This window comes from Vombatus ursinus, unplaced genomic scaffold, assembly GCF_900497805.2.
Source record: "Vombatus ursinus unplaced genomic scaffold, bare-nosed wombat genome assembly UNPS02014816.1, whole genome shotgun sequence".
NCBI classification, from domain to species: domain Eukaryota; kingdom Metazoa; phylum Chordata; class Mammalia; order Diprotodontia; family Vombatidae; genus Vombatus; species Vombatus ursinus.
The window spans coordinates 22,534,164-22,550,470 of record NW_020954594.1 but is presented as its reverse complement, the minus strand read 5'-3'; the positions used below and the strand labels follow the sequence as shown (position 1 = coordinate 22,550,470).

At 36.4% G+C, this 16,307-nt stretch overlaps 1 protein-coding gene across 1 annotated transcript in view; it reads left to right on the top strand.

Annotated features, from left to right (window-relative positions):
* THSD7B (thrombospondin type 1 domain containing 7B) overlaps nt 1-16,307 on the top strand; it is a 901,933-nt gene that overhangs the window by 301,188 nt on the left and 584,438 nt on the right. The window contains exons 5-6 of the mRNA XM_027835643.1: nt 3,750-3,905; nt 13,499-13,696. Coding sequence (XP_027691444.1) covers nt 3,750-3,905; nt 13,499-13,696 — 354 coding nt within the window. The remainder of the gene's footprint in view (nt 1-3,749; nt 3,906-13,498; nt 13,697-16,307) is intronic.

Genomic DNA, 16,307 nt, shown 5'->3' with positions numbered 1-16,307 from the left:
GGATGACTTATAGAAACAAAACTATGGACCTTCTCATCTTTGAAATCAGGAGATGAGCTTAAGGAAGCCTCCCCAACCCCAGCTTTAAATCCTTTGATTCTAATGAACATATGTGACTTTACTTCTCTAAGTAATTACCACTCATCTGAATCTGTTCATCTGAATTTGTTTGAAATTAGTAATGAAATCCAATTTGATTTAACATACATTCATGAAGTGCCTATTGTGTGCCAAGCACTATGCTTGTGACTATTTCAAGTTTGATTTTGTTCTAAAGAAGAAAATGCAAAGATATCCATTTTTTTTTTCCTTTAGGAATGGTAAACATTCTAATGAACACTGGAATTTTTCATTTTCACTGATTCATTTTTGATTGAGATTATATTCTCATCTACAACCCTTTTCTTATTAAAAACAAACAAAATACATTCCCAAAAACAGCTTTTTACATCAAACTTGCCACCTACACAAATTCTCTTCCCCATCTCACCCCTGCTGATTGATATTCAATGCATGGAGTCATTTATTCTTTAAAGTTATTTCTCAGTCATTATTATCAGTCTGCAGGCTTTTCTGGTTAGATCAGTTTACTTAGCCTGTTTCAAATAAGGCATGTCAAATACAGATATGGTAATAGGACTATCCTAGGTAGTTAGGCGGTTAGGGAGACCCTTGGATGCCTTTAGATCATGAAGGAATCATACGGAACATAGTTTAACTGCTTACAAAGGCTAAAGTGGCACCACAAGTTGGGATAATTCATTAAAGTTATCAATGCCTCCTATTTTGTTTAACAACTGTAATGAATGAAATCATTTTCTGGTTAGTCCATCTACATTGACTGACTTCTCTAATAAGTGATGCACTTCTATTATGCTGGTTGCAGAAGATGTGCAGGGAGGGGCCATGAGAAAAAAGAAGACAACGGGTCCCTGTCTTCACTGTTACACTTTCATTGGCCTAAAGCTATTAAGTGCCTTAGGACTAAGCAATAATTTATGTGACTGGAGAGAATTTGGCCCATATATGTCTATGACAGAGAGGTTGCTGAACTAAGCACACTGATTAAATACCAGAATGAAACATTTTTAAACACAGAACCTCAGGAATTGCTGCCTTTTGACTTGTGGAATTTATTGAGGTCTATTAAGAGCCAGTGTCTGTCAAAAGCATCAAAAATGCAGGAATGAATGCCATGTCAGAGCCTCTCTTTCCCAGCAGTCATTTTGTTCAGAATCCCCAGTCCTGCCACCTTTGTATCATATGTATCCCTTCCTTCTTTCCAAACACTGTTCCAGTCAGGTCGTCTGTCTGTCAGTCAGTTAAGTATTTCTTAAGTGTCTGCTCTGTGTTTAATCCTGTGTTAGCTGCTGTGCTAGGAAAAGTACAATAGAATTATGAGCAGAGTTGTCTCTAGGGCCCACAAGATATCAATTTAATTACATAAACATTGATTGTAAGCTTACTGTGTGCATGGCCTTGTGCTGTACCTATCTGGCTTGGGGCCAGAGTTACAAAGTAAAGTAACATAGGTTTATAGAATAAGGGTAATTAATATAAGGACCCTCCTTAGAGATCTTCTTTTCTTGGGGTTCTTAACCTTAGGTTAGTGAACTTACATTTTTAAAATTTTGATAACTATATTTCAATATAGTTTCCTTTGTAATCCTATGTATTTTATTTTATGCATTTAACAATTATCCTAAGAAGGGTGTCCCTAAGTTTCACTAGACTGCCAAAGGGGTGCATAACTCAAAAAGACCAAGAATCTCTGATTCAGTCTAATAGATGAGGAAGACTGAGCCCCATAACAAAATAAAAGTCGTGCTACTAGTTGGTCATTAAAAAAAAAAAAGAAGATTTAACATGCTTTTTACAATTTTGAGCCAGAATAAAAATTAAAGAAAGGGAGTGAAGTCCTTATCCTTCCCATTCTTAACCTACATTCAAGTCTGAATTTGTCATAAGGAAAAGAAAAAATCCTTGCTGTGGTAATACATTTAGTCTAGTTAAAAACTTTGTTCCTTCCCTCAATATGTTTATGTCTACATAGTTCTCATTAGCTATATGTTTCTGCTGATATTAGATTTACATTTTCTGTTGTGTTTGCCCTACCTATCTCCTCATGAGACTATGTAGACTCCAGGAGGGCAAGGATCATCTCCTGCTTTTTTTTATCCCCCTATACCTAGCATAGAGCTCTATACAGAGCCAGACACCCTAGAGGCTATCAATTGACAAGCCAACAGGGCCATTTGGCTTCAAGCTCAAAAACAAAGGGAAGGCCTCAAATTTAGTGATACAGAGCTATCACTATTACTGCTCAGCTATTGGACTAACACAGGGGTGGGGAACTTGTGGCCTCGAGGCCACATGTGGTCCTCTAGGTCCTCAAGTATGGTCCTTTCACTGAATCCAAACTTTACAGCACAAATGCCCTTAATAAAAGGATTTGTTCTATAAAACTTGGACTCAATCAAAAGGCTGTACCCAAGGACCTAGAAAGCCATATGTGGCCTCGATGTTGCAGGTTCTCCACCCTTGGCACTAAGGCATACAAATGTTCTTATTAAGCTTAATAATAGCTGTGACAGCAGAGAGTTTAACTTTTTCCCTTAATTAATTAATGCATTTGTATTATAATGCCCTTAACACAATGTCTGACATATAGTATGCAGTTAATAAATTCTTGTAGACTGACTGAACAACTCTTGATAGATAAAACTATCAAGGGAATGGGGTTATTAATATTTTTAAAAAATAAAATTATTTCTCGCTTTTTTGTACAATACTTTGTTTTCATGAAGCTTCATTTTTGTTGCTGCTATGACTTAATTGTGACTCCAGGCCTCAAAAGCAGAAAATGACTTCTGAAAACTCCTGTTTCTCAAATCGGTTCCTTGGCACGGCCTGTGCAGAGCAGAGAGGGTTCAAGCTGACCACTTGTTTGTTCCCTAGGAAGTGTCTGAATCCTGCACTGTACTGTTGTGTACTCGGCCTTCTTCCCACTCTTAGAAGAAACTGATTTCCCCAGGCCAGTTCTGCAGTCACAGATCCTGCATTTTCTTCTTGCTCAGCAGGCCATTTTTCTTCAATGCCTCCATGAGCCCCACCCTCTAGGGGAATCACAACAGTAGATTGGTTATGCTAGGCAACTACCTTCGGGGCAATATTTTGATATTTTTTTTATCCCAATCCAGTCATTTATACAGTCAGGATAACCTCATCTTGAAATTTTGCAGAATTGAAAAAAAAATAACCCTAAATGGTCCGTGTCTCAGATATTTCTGGATCCTTTCTTAGATTTCCTGGAAATATTAATTAGAGGGGGGGAAAAAAGCAGCCTTAGTGAAAAAAAAAATCTGTGGCTAGCACGGATTTCATCATTTACCTGGTATGCTGATTAAGTAAATCACTGACTTTGAAGTTAGAAAATTTGGGTTCAAGTTCAGACTATTCTGCTTATTAATTGTGTGATCTTTCAGTTCTTGGGCAGCAATTTCCTTATCAGTAAGATGGAGAAGATAATCATTGCTTACAGAAAATAAATAAATAAATAAACAAAATATTTCTTTCTAACTCTAACTCCTCTTCCTGAACATTTGATGGTGCAAGTTTTCAATATTATTCTCTTTTTGCCTCTGGAGCTGACCCAGACAGAATGATGAATGTTCAGGAATGAAGGATGTGAATCAGTTAAGAAACTCAAGGAATGCAACTTGGGCCACTAACATTTGTTTTTCCTTCAGTGTCTAGGCCTGTGGACAGGAAATTATGTCCAGGACCTGCTCCTCCGACCTCTCGGCTCTGCAATGTTCCTTGCTCTACAGATTGCATGGTCTCTTCCTGGTCAGCTTGGGGCTTTTGTGTTCATGAAAACTGTCAGGATCCTCAGGGGAAAAAAGGTAATCATTTGGGTTTACTTACTTATATGTTTACTTAGATCTATACACACGCACTTATTGGTTATACTCTAAAGAAAATGACTATAAATATGGGTAATACGAACAACTAGCATGAAGTGCATGACTTGGCGAAGAGCTTCTATACATCTCAACAAGGTAGAATCTGACTTTTTAAATATTATAGACTTTTGATCTGTGCTGTTTACTGGCGTGCAAGTCTGAAGAAGTCTGATATCATGTATTTGTTAAATTTATCAGAAGGCAAGATTGTTGTAGTAAAATAATTCATACATGCTCTGATCCAAGCAGAACATACTTTTCAGGCAGTAAGTCACTTTTCTTACCCTTTACACATCAATGACTACCCAGAGATCAATGGCTGCAAGAACTCCCCTTCTTTCCTTGCTTTGGAGCCTGGGGATTTCTCATCCTTCCTACCTGCCCTTCTCTCTACATTAGGCATTACCTAAATGGTCTAACTCTCACCATTATCCCATCGCCACCTCTCAGCTCGACTCAAAGCTGACCAGAGTATCTTAAATGGCAGGATTGACGAGTCCAGTCTTAGCACTGGTCTCACTGGCAGGGTTAGGGCTGTCCAAGGTCCCATTTCTTTACTCCATTTGAAGAGGACCTGTTTTTCGGAATGTCCTGATCTGTTATCAGAATGCCTATGGAGTCACAGAATGGAAAGGGACCTCAAAGGCCACCCATATTACTTCATTCATCACTGTGAGCTCATATTCCAAAATTCCTTATAAATTATCATTCAGCTTTTGTGGTCATTTATCTTCTGAATTATAGCCCATTCCAGCTTTTAATTACACTACGTGTTAGGAAGTTTTGGTCTTTTTTCCTGTCTTATATTGATCTAAGATCTGCCTCTTTACAACTTCTGCCCATTGCACCTAGGTTTATTATCTAGGGAGAAATAGAACAAGTTTAATCCCTCTTCCATACAATAGTCAATCAGATACCATAAAAATTCTTATCATGTTCCCCCAAAGTTCTCTCTTCTTCAGGAAAAAAAAAACCCATAACAAACACCCCTTGTTACTTCAATTGATCCTCTTATGGATGTTTTCAAAGCCTTTCAATATCCGGATCACTTTCCATTGAATTCTCTCCAAGTTATTTAAGAATATAAATTTGATGGGCATGTAGGGTATAGCAGACAGAAGAGACTGGAAATACAGAAACAAATTAGGAGGCTATTCCAGGCATCTAAATGAGAGCTGATGAGGGCCTTAACTAAGGTAGTGTGTTTAAGTAGAGAAAAGTAAAAGAATAAAAGAGATACTGTGGAGATTTAACCAAGAAGACTTAGAAACTGATTGAATATGTATAGCCTAAAGGAGAAGAAAAAGACAAGAATGATTTTGAACTTATGAACCTGTATGACTGGAAAGATAATAGTACCCTTAATATGAATAGGGACATTTGAAAAAAAAAAAGTAGATGATGTTAAGTGAGAATATAATATGTAAGTCAGTCACTAAGCATTTATTATGCACGTACTATATGCCAGGCACAGTGCCAAAGACTGTGGTTATGAAGAAAGGCAAAAAGAGTCCCTTCCTTCAAGAAGCTTACATTCTAATGGAAGAGATAACACACAAATAATTAAGTGAACACAGATACAAAGTAATCTGAGAGGAGAAGGCACTAGCAACTGAGGGAACCTAAGAAAAATCTCTTTCAGAAGGAGGGATTTGAACTGAGTCTTGAAGGTAGCCAGAGAAACCAAGAGGTGGGGAAAAGGGGACATAATATTCTAGATATACTTATAAAGGCATGGAGACTGCAAGTCAGGGAATTCTCATTTATTAAGGGCCTACTGTGTGTCATATACTGTGCTAAACACTGGTAATATATAGAAAGGCAACAGACAGTCTCTACCCTTGAGGAGCTCAGAATTTAAGGGGGAGACAACATGTAAACTAATACGTACAAACAAGCTAATATACAGGATAAACAGGAAATAATCAATGGAGGAGAGGCACTGGATTTAAGAGGTTTTGGGGAAAGCTTTCTGTAGAAGATGGGATTTTATTTTATTTTATTTATTGGGGTCTTTTTTATTTTTTTATTTTTTTGGTGAGACAATTGGGGTTAAGTAACTTGCCCAAAGTCACACACAGCTAGTGAGTGTTATGGGTCTGAGGCTGGATTTGAACTCAGGTTCTTCTAACTTCAGGGCCGGTGCTCTATCCACTGCGCCACCTAGCTGCCTTGGAAGATGGGATTGTAGCTGGGATGTAAAGGAACCCAAGGAAGCTAGGAGGCAAAGACAAGGAGAGAGAACACCCTAGTCATAGCCAGTGAAATATCCTCAAGTTGGTAGATGGAATATCCATGGAAGAAAAGAAAGGGATAATGAGGAAGCCTGCCTAGGAACCCTGTTCTTAGATTTCTCTACTGCCAAGAGGCCCAGGTCCTACAAAGACCTCATCTTCCCCTTTACCAATTCCTACTTCTATCCCTCCACTAGTTTTTAATCCTCACCATCTCTATTCTTCATTCTCTCCTCTTATCCCTATGCTCCATCCTGTTAAAGCCTATGTTCCAAGCAACCATTCACTCATTCTAGTTAGCTCAAATGAAATATCTAAAGTAGAGTCAGTTCTCCAGCTTTCCAGATATTTCGGTTAGGATGTCTACTTTTTAGTTGACCTCAATTTAGAATATTTTCAGCTTTGCTGGAATGTTAACAGTAATCACTGCAAAGCAGTTTCAAACTTTTTGGAAGGGACTTTATAGCAGTATGAAGCAGTGGAGAATATGCTGGAGTTTTAATCAGAAGGCCCATGTTTGAATGTCCATTCTGTCATTTCCTACTTGTTTGACTTTCAGCAAATCCCTGTACCGCAGTGGGCCTCAGTTTCCTTATCTGTAAAATGCGGACTTTGGGGAGTGGAATTAGGGAGGGAGGAGATGGTTGAACTGGATAATGTCTGTGTCTTCCATATGTAAATATATGATCCTTCACACCCTTAAAAACAGTTGTTCCCTCTCCTCCATCTTCTCTTTTACAGGCTAATCTTTTCTAAGCTGAATATCCCTAGTTTCTTCATCTGACAATTGAATTTCATATTCTCAAGGCTTTTTATTTTAATCCTGATTGTCCTCTACCTTATGAGTATCTTTTTAAAAAATGTCCTTCTAATGCAAACATCCATTCATGTATTTTTATTTCTTCAGAAAATAAAGAAACAAACAAAAAAACAATAACAATAACACAACTTGGCTCATAGAGTGCCTGGCTCTGAATTAATCACTGAGGGTCTTTGTTCCTGGAGTTTAAATTATTCATAACTGCTGCCCTCCAGTGTTCACAGATTTCATAAGTTTCGGTTGGGCTTAAAAATGTAGGAAATAGAGATTGGTGGGAAGCCGATTCTAGGTGAATGCTGCTAGTTGTGTTAAAAAAAAAAGCAGGCTAAGAAACAAACAGGTAATCCTTGGGAAAAGAGGAAAGCAAGAGTTTGGATAGCCTCTAGCATTATGCACATTCTTTGTTTTCAAAGTTGTTATTTGAAAACTATGAAAAGAACATGTACTCTAGTCTGAGGATCTGAGTTCCTCTCAAGCATCTGACTATTACCATCCACATGACCCTGAACAAGTCACTTGGCCTTTAGGCTTTTCACCTGTTAAATAAAGGAGTTGAACCAGATGGCTTCTGAGAGACCTTGCAGAATCTAAATCCATAATCTTCTGAGTCATTCCCAGTGGGCTTGCATCTGAAGGGTCCATAATCTCATAGCTGGAACATGTTCCTGAAATATTGCCCCAGCAAACCTAGATTCAATATTTTTCCAGGTAATAGTCTCAGTTTTGGAAGTCAAATAAAAGAGAGTAAAATTAGAAACTATAATTAGAAAGTTTAGCCATGGCAGCCAGAGCAATAATGAAGTGGGGACATAATTTTTTCAGTTTCTTTCTATACTATTAGGGAAAATAGCCTGTTGATTGTCATTCATTCAATGCTACAACAAACATTTAATTATCTGTTGTAGTCATACTCCTATGCTAAAAGCTGGTGGAGATGTGAAATTCAGATAAAATATAATCCTTGCCCTTTTGGAGAGCAAAGTCTATTGGGGGAAAGCAAAAAAACATACATAACCATAATCACACTATTCATTTATAAATATATTAAACCTTGTTCTTTTCTTCTTTTTAGGGATATTTATATTAGTAGTCAGGTGTTTATATACACATATACACACATATATGTATATATTACATATACTATGTAACACTATGTATATATATACATACACATTTATGCATGCATACATGTGTGTAAATATATATTTATTTCTTTATGTATTCCTTTAAAGTTTGCAAAACACTTTATAAATGTTATCTCCTTTCATCCTCACAATAACCTTGGAGTTGAGTGCTATTATTATCCCTATATTACAGATGAGTAAACTGAGGCACAGAGAGGCTGAATTCTCTAAGCTCACATAGTTTATAAGTGTCTCAGACTAGATTTGAATTAAGGTCTTATTGCTGACTTCAAGACAGGGCAGGAGTAGAAATCAGTGTAATTGTTATATAGAAGAGTGAGCTGATTGTTTTGTAAATACTGTCAGGAAGAATTTCTGACTTTGTTTTATTAAAAATCAGCTAGAGTCATATGCCTAAGATCCTGTTGATTCTTCTTAGCAAAATAAAGGATAAAGGTAAGTCTTTGGGGGAATAATTCTGTAGTTGTAAGAAGTCCAGTAAGTAACCTCCTTGTTAGTTCCACTGACTTTTTAAGCAGGAAGGACTAAGAGTTCCTTAACCTCATATGTTTCTCATGATATTGTCATGGGTTTCTACTAGCCCAGAGTCACTGAGCTGTCTCAGACTAAATGTATTTTAGAATTCCACAGAGATTGGGAACACACAGACTAATACATTAAATACAGGAAAGCTGTGGGATTTCAACCAAAGCCTTTATCTTCACATTAGAATTCTTTGCCATGAAAGAAACAAGGTGAATCCATAAAAATAGCTCTATGACACTCATGCATTCTTAGATACTGTCTATTATTTTAAAAAAAAACAAGACTAGAAAACACAGTGTAGTGAATATTCACTATAGTCACTGAATGCTACTCGACAGGTCTGGACTAGTTGAGTGAAGCTAGCCTGCCTTGCAACAGAATTTAAATAGAATTGCTGCATTTACTTTCTGATTTTTGAAAGGGTTCCCAATAATTCAGGGTTGCAGATGAAAAGGAAATAATCTGCCCTTGCCCCCCCTAACAATTATTGTTCAATTTATAGAAACAACAACACAATCCACCAAACACCTACCTTAGGGTAGGAATGGGACAGGTGCTTATCGGTGATAAGAGGTCAATTAATAGAAAACAGAATGAAAGAAGTGGGGAGGAGGAGGTATTACCTAAGCCATACTCAGAAAGAGTAAACAGGATGCCCTAGATAACTCAAGTCAGTGTTCATCGGTAACCAGACCCAAAGATAGAGACAAGAAATGGAACAAAGAGTTTGTAGCTATGTTCTAAATTCAAAGGAAAATAGCAGAGAGGCAGAGATGCAGTTCATGTGACCAAATAATAATGGTGGTTTGTCTTATGCAACCCATCCAACCAAGACAGAATTCTTTTATGCCAATTTGGGGCTAACTGTGCACTCTGCCCTATTTTCTCTTACATTTAGAGGCTTATATACATACAGAGGGAGGTACAAAGGCAATCCCCATAATACTGCAGCTGGCATCAGCTGATGCTTCAATGACATGTCACCATGATAGGTTCCCCTCACTCATTTTTGAACATTATAGGAAGGGAGGCAGGGGAGAGGTAGAATTTTCTGGTAGCTACCGTAGGATAGGACAAAGACTACCTCCCTCCCTCCCCTATCCTTTTTCTGTTATTATTTTACAGTATTTCAATCTAGCACTCATTGAAGATTGTGTGACTGTCAGAAGTTAAAAGTATATGATAAAATCAGGAGTTGTGCACAGCCTTAGCACCATTCCATTGGTTTTATGACAAACAAACAAGGAAATGATTACTTGACAGGTCTGGACTAGTTGAGTGAAGCTAGCCTGCCTTGCAACAGAATTTAAATAGAATTGCTGCATTTACTTTCTGATTTTTGAAAGGGCTCCCAATAATTCAGAGTTGCAGATGAAAAGGAAATAATCTGCCCTTGCCCCCCCTAACAATTATTGTTCAATTTATAGAAACAACAACATAATCCACCAAACACGGGAAACCCACTGCTAAACAGTCTATTATCATGTGTTTCTTTCCTGGACATATCCTCATGATTATTATGATTAGAGACAGTGACTATGAATAAAAATCATACCTAGCAGCTGTCCAGATAAGGAAATAAATGGCATTGCCTTATATTAGATAGGGTAGGTGATTGGTTGTGAAATCAAGAGACTCAGAAAGTCCTAGCAATCCTCGAGAAGGTGTTCTTCTGCTTGCACTCACGGTGGTAGGTTGAGTTTTTACAGGTTAGATGTTCCCTCAAGTTCTAGGGTTAAATTGAGAGGCCTTTTGAAAACTATAACTCATGAGCTCTAACTGTTATACTTCTCATTAACAGTCAGCCAACAGACACAGCTCTTATCAAAGGCATTTACTCAAATGGTATAGTGAGAACTGTAAAACATCACTTCCTAGTAATCTTTAACAATAAGATTCAATCATCTTTAAAATAGATTTTGCTCTTTAGTCTATTATATTTACTGAAAGCATAAGACAATCTAGGATATACTCTCACATGAATACAGACATTTCTGGAAAGACTGGGCACAAATTCAGAATATAAAACATTGTAAGGTAAATCTATAGGGACCACATGTGATCAAGGCTACTCTCTCCTTGGGTACTTGAAGTCCTTTCTTTTGTGTGGAGCCCTCATAAAGTTCCCTATTGACAAAGTTGTGCTAAAACCAGCTCATATAGGCTTACAAAATCTGATTGTTAAATTTTCAGTGTTAGCATTTATACCTTAGAAATCATCAAATGCTACAGATAGCTTTTTTTTTCATTTCATTAATTTGTAGACTTAAGAAAGTGATAGAAAATGTTAATAATAAAAATTAAATGTAAAAAAATTGTCTTAGGTTTTTGGAGATCTGTTTGTTAAATATTTATCAGCATACTTCTGGATGAGTTGTTAAGGTGAGCTCCAAAGACATGCTGTTCTCTATAGCTCAACTCTCCAGGGGCTAACTCTAACATAGTTGACTCTTTATTGCCAAAAGTCCCATTCCTTGAAGCTGATTTGATAACTAGGAGTTTTCAAATAGACAACATGATAATGACCAATTTCTAGTTAGATAAGTAGATAGAGCATTTTTAAGTGCTTTTTATGTGCCAAGCACCATGCTAAGTGCTAGCATGCCCTCCCTATCCTCTCCACATCACCATGTCCTTCTCTTCTCTCCAAACAGAACTCTTCTCTAAAGTGTTTTCTAACCTCTCTGTCCCATATTTTATATTATTCAGCATCCCTAATTCCCTCTGCTTAGCAAAGGCATACACATGTACATATATGCACACATGCACACACACACATGCACACACACACACACACCCCTATATATCTGCCTACCTATTATAGGTGTTTTAATGTTTGTTTCCTAGGTTTACATATTGTCTCTGTGTATATGTATACACTTACACATACATACAATTGTTTTAGGCCCGATAGACTGCATGCTCTGTCTGTGATAGGGGTTATTTGTTCTGTCTTTTGTAACTCTGGCTCTTCACAGCATCTCTAGTCTAATTCTTTGTACACAGTGGATGTTATCGACTAAATTGTATCACCTTATTAATATGGGAAGCAGCAGTAGCATGGATTGATGTAAATTATATGGGACAAATACGCTTTTGGAAAGGCTGATGACTTTTGAAAACCAATTGAAAAAGTGAATGACGATGTGTGATTTAAGAAGATGCTAAGGAAATGATCCAAGGTTTTTATTTTATGCTAAGCTTATGGCACATTTTGAAACTAGTTAATAGTCAGTACAATGGTACCACAAATGTCGAACTGAGATAATTTATTGATTGAAGAGATTGAATCAATAGATTTATAGTGAGATGGTTGCAATGTGATTTAGAGATGAAAAGTGCCTAGGCCAAAGCTCCTTAATAGAATTAAGATCTAGGTAATTGGATATCCTGAGACCCATGTTAATCAGTAAGTATTAGGCATGATGCAAGTTAAGTCAATAGGTAAGTTACATATCAACATATGAATAAACCAAGTTGACGCACCTAACTTTTTCTTTTAAGTAGAGTGTTATGAGATTATAGGATTTAGAGCTAGAAAAAAAAAGATTTATGGATATTATTAGTGTTTGTTGTTGTTTAGTTGTGTCCAACTCTTTTTAATTCCATGTATCATAGCATATCAATGCTGTGCATGGGGTTTTCTTGGCAAAAATGCTGGAAATATTTGCCACATTTCCTTCTCCAGTGGATTAAGGCAAATAGAAGTTAAGTGAGTCTCCCAGGGTCACACAGCTAGTACGTGTCTGAGCCCAGATTTGAACTTAGGTTTTCCTGACTCTAGGCCCAGTGCTCTCTCCACTAAGCCACCTCGCTGCTTTACTGTTGTTGTTGTTGTTGTTATTGTTACTTGATGTGCTAGTGGTGATGGTGGTGGTGGTGGTGGTAGTAGTAGTAGTAGTAGTAGTAGTAGATTTTGAGGGAACTACATGGCGTAGTGGATTGACTGTTGGTCTTGAAGTTAGGAAGAGCCAGGTTGAAATTCAACCTGTGAAACCTTTGTAATGAAGGTGAAATTATTTAAAAGCTATGTGCCTCAAGAAAGGTCTGTCTAGGACTTATCTAAAAAGCTATATATGAGTTTCTGGAAAGTAGGGGGAGTTCACACACATGGAATCTTATCACATTCACAAAATCACATATCTTTTTTTTTTATTTATTTGGAGACTTGGCAGCTTTCTGTTTACACAGAGTAGTTATTGAGTCACATGTTACCTGTACAATTTTTCTATTTGATTTAGGTATGGACACTACCTGACTTTCAAGATGTTTATCCCAGATAAATTTCTGTGCAGCATTTGAAAGATAAGCCCAACCAAAGACTTCCTTTCTGTCCTCATCCTCTACCTTTAATGATCTCATGAGAAAAGGCAAATTAGAAATCAATTTGCCTATTTTATAACTACTTTACATAGGGATAGTTAGGTCTTTAGGTTACTGAGACTCAGAGATATTTTTTCCTTATACATTTTTGAAGTGTATAATTGCTAAACACCTGTCTTTCTATATTAACTTTTTTTTTGGCTATATTATCTTGACTTTTAAAAAAATGTTAAACATATAGCTCAGTTGTTTTTATGGGTAGATCTTATCTTTCTGGATAAATTGTGTACTTCTTGAAGATAAATACTATTTGTTCTAATGCCTCTATATAGGTCACTTCCCCATTTCCTAAAGTCATATCTATTGCCATGTTATGGATACTCAATGAATCTTTTTTTTTTGCTAACTAACCATTTGATATCACTTCCTTTTGGATGAAAACATGTGAAACCCTATTATACTTATCTTTTTTTTGGCTTTCCATAGGGTTTAGGTTGAGGCAGCGGCATATCCTCATGGAATCCACAGGACCTGATGGGAATTGCCCACATTTGGTGGAATCTGTTCCTTGTGATGATCCAATGTGCTATCGGTGGCTGGTTACAGAGGGGGTCTGTATTCCTGATCATGGAAAATGTGGCTTGGGACATCGTATTCTGAAAGCTGTCTGCCAGAATGAAAGAGGTAGGAAGTAGTGATAAATTTGGAACAAAATGACTTCAACCAATGTATGTATTATTATTCTTTAATAAGTAATATATCTGAGAAAGAAGTAGAGTTTTTTCTTTCAGAGTATGTGTGTTTAAGTCAAGTGGCACATTGCTAAAAATCCTGTTACCAGAATGTTCTTTGGGACTACCTCTTTCACAACAAAAGCACATATGAATATTATTTCAATCTATAGTACTCTCCATGGTACTGATTTTGTCAAGAAAAAAACATTTGGTTGAATTTTAACTTATCTGAGTAGAACAAGCTTCCATTTCTTATTTGCAAAGTAAGTTTAAAACACAGTTTTATGCATTATTAATAAGCAGTGCAAAGAAAAGATTCTAGGGCTGAAACTCCTGCCAAGTTGAAAAAAAAATTCTAAGTGGCATCTTTTCATTTCCACAATATCAGATTCTTGTATTAGAATCAATCACAGTGGTAACACTAAGCATTTCTAAGAAAAGATTTAAAAAAAAAATTGTCAGGAAAAATGCTTGAAGTTTCTTGCAAAACTCTTATGAATGGTATGTTTCCTTGATTAATGAGCTTCCAGTGCCTGTACAATTGTCTGAAATGAAATGTGATTGAAGAAATACTTAAACCAAATGCTAATGAAAATGGAAATGAGAACAATGACATTTTTATTTTGTCTGAATTAAAAACAAAAGGAAATCAGACTTGTAGAAAAATAGTCAGTATCTCTATTGATGAGGCCTGCCACAAAAAGTCTCAATTGTAGTTTTTTTTTTGTTTTGTTTTGTTTTTTATGAAATGTTTTGACTTAAGAAATATAATAACCTGTGGAGTGAAATGAAATGACAAACCAGGTTCATGATGAATATTAGTATACATAGTAACAAAAGATGGCACATACCATGGTGTTTTGGCCTATGCCACTTACAGGTAAACAATACACAATTACATATATATGCAGTGACTATATGTTATGCAGTGACATATTTGCCAATTACTTGATGTTTAGTTTTATAGTTAGTGATTTGCTTCCTCTTTGGGGGGTCGGGAGTTAGGCAATGGGGTTAAGTGATTTGCCCAGGGTCACACAGCTAGTAAGTGTTATGGGTCTGAGGCTGGATTTGAACTCAGATCCTCCTGAGTCCAGGGCCATTGCTCTATCCACTGTCTCAACTAGCTGCCCCAATTTGTTTTCTTTATTAATTTTTATTTAAATATCTCCAAATTAACAGTGTAGAACATTGCTATTACTGACAACATCATAGCCAACAGGAACAAATGTATAATTTAATATGTACCTATGTTTTATGATCATAAATTATATAAACATAATTTGTCATTTAAACTGTTAAATTTCATTCTGAGATGGTTTACTTTGCATCTATGCATTAGCTTTTTGTATTTATGCCCTAGATTCTTTTAGAGATATATAAAATTCTAGTGGAAAAACATAAAATCAAAAATACAAATCAGAATAATGCTGTTAAGAATAATTTAATTTTTTTCCTTTTATCCCCAAGTTGAAGAAACTTGTTACATTTTGGTTTGTTGGAGTCTTAATGACAAATGACTCATTTTTATGCATTGTCAGTTTCCATTCCTCTGGGATTTGGCCTAAGGGATTGTGTCTGGATAGCTGGCTATCTCTCTTACTGTTGTTGTGTGTTGCACATCCTGCATCACTCGTAGGTATAAAAACCCTCCCTTTTTTCAGTAGTTTTGTAGCTTTGTTTCCTATTCCTGAATCATGACCGGTATTTATGCTTTGATATCCTCTTTCAGTTTTTGTGCAAATTGTATGCATGTGTGTGTGCACACATGTGCCTTGTGGCATGTGGGAGGGGGGCTACTGGGGGTAAGGATATTATAATCCTTGGAGTTTTTTTTTTTAACTCTTAGATAACTTTACATATTTTGAGGTAAAGCAGCCACAGCAATAGTTCTTGGGAAACATTGGCCTCCTGCAGCTCTAGCAGTCTTTTGTTGGTGGGAAATTGAAAATGTGTTCTTGTGCTTTCAGCCATTCAGCTTACGTGCTAATTCAAGATGATTGATGAGAGAGGTTTGGCAGAGAAGTGCTTCTCTGTTACACTTTCCACATATTATTAAAGAATTTTCATGGCTATAGGAATTGGCAGGATTGTTGACACTCATTTGAATGACTGAAGGGGGAAAAAGCTTTGAGGGGAAGGTTGAATAATTTTCCTTCTATTTATTTATTTAAAATTTCTGAAAGTATTTGGTATTTTTCATCCAGTCGCTCCCAATTCATTACTTGTTTTATGGGTCTTTAATTTTGAGAAATTTCTTAGTATTATCCCCATGTCTAAAACCAATACTTAATAAATATAGTATATACTCTATTTTACTTAGAATATGTACTTTATGTAGTATATATTGAATATATTATCACATATTGAATTTATTTAAAATAATTTATTCAATATATAGCGTGTATTGAATTTATTTAAATTTCAATATACATTTATTAAACACTTGGATACTACATCTAAGACACTGTTCTAAGCACTGGAGGTACAAAGTTAAAGAGAAAAATAACCCCTGCCTTCAAGGGGCTTGCAATGTAACTGAAGTGGGAGGTAGCCTGGGA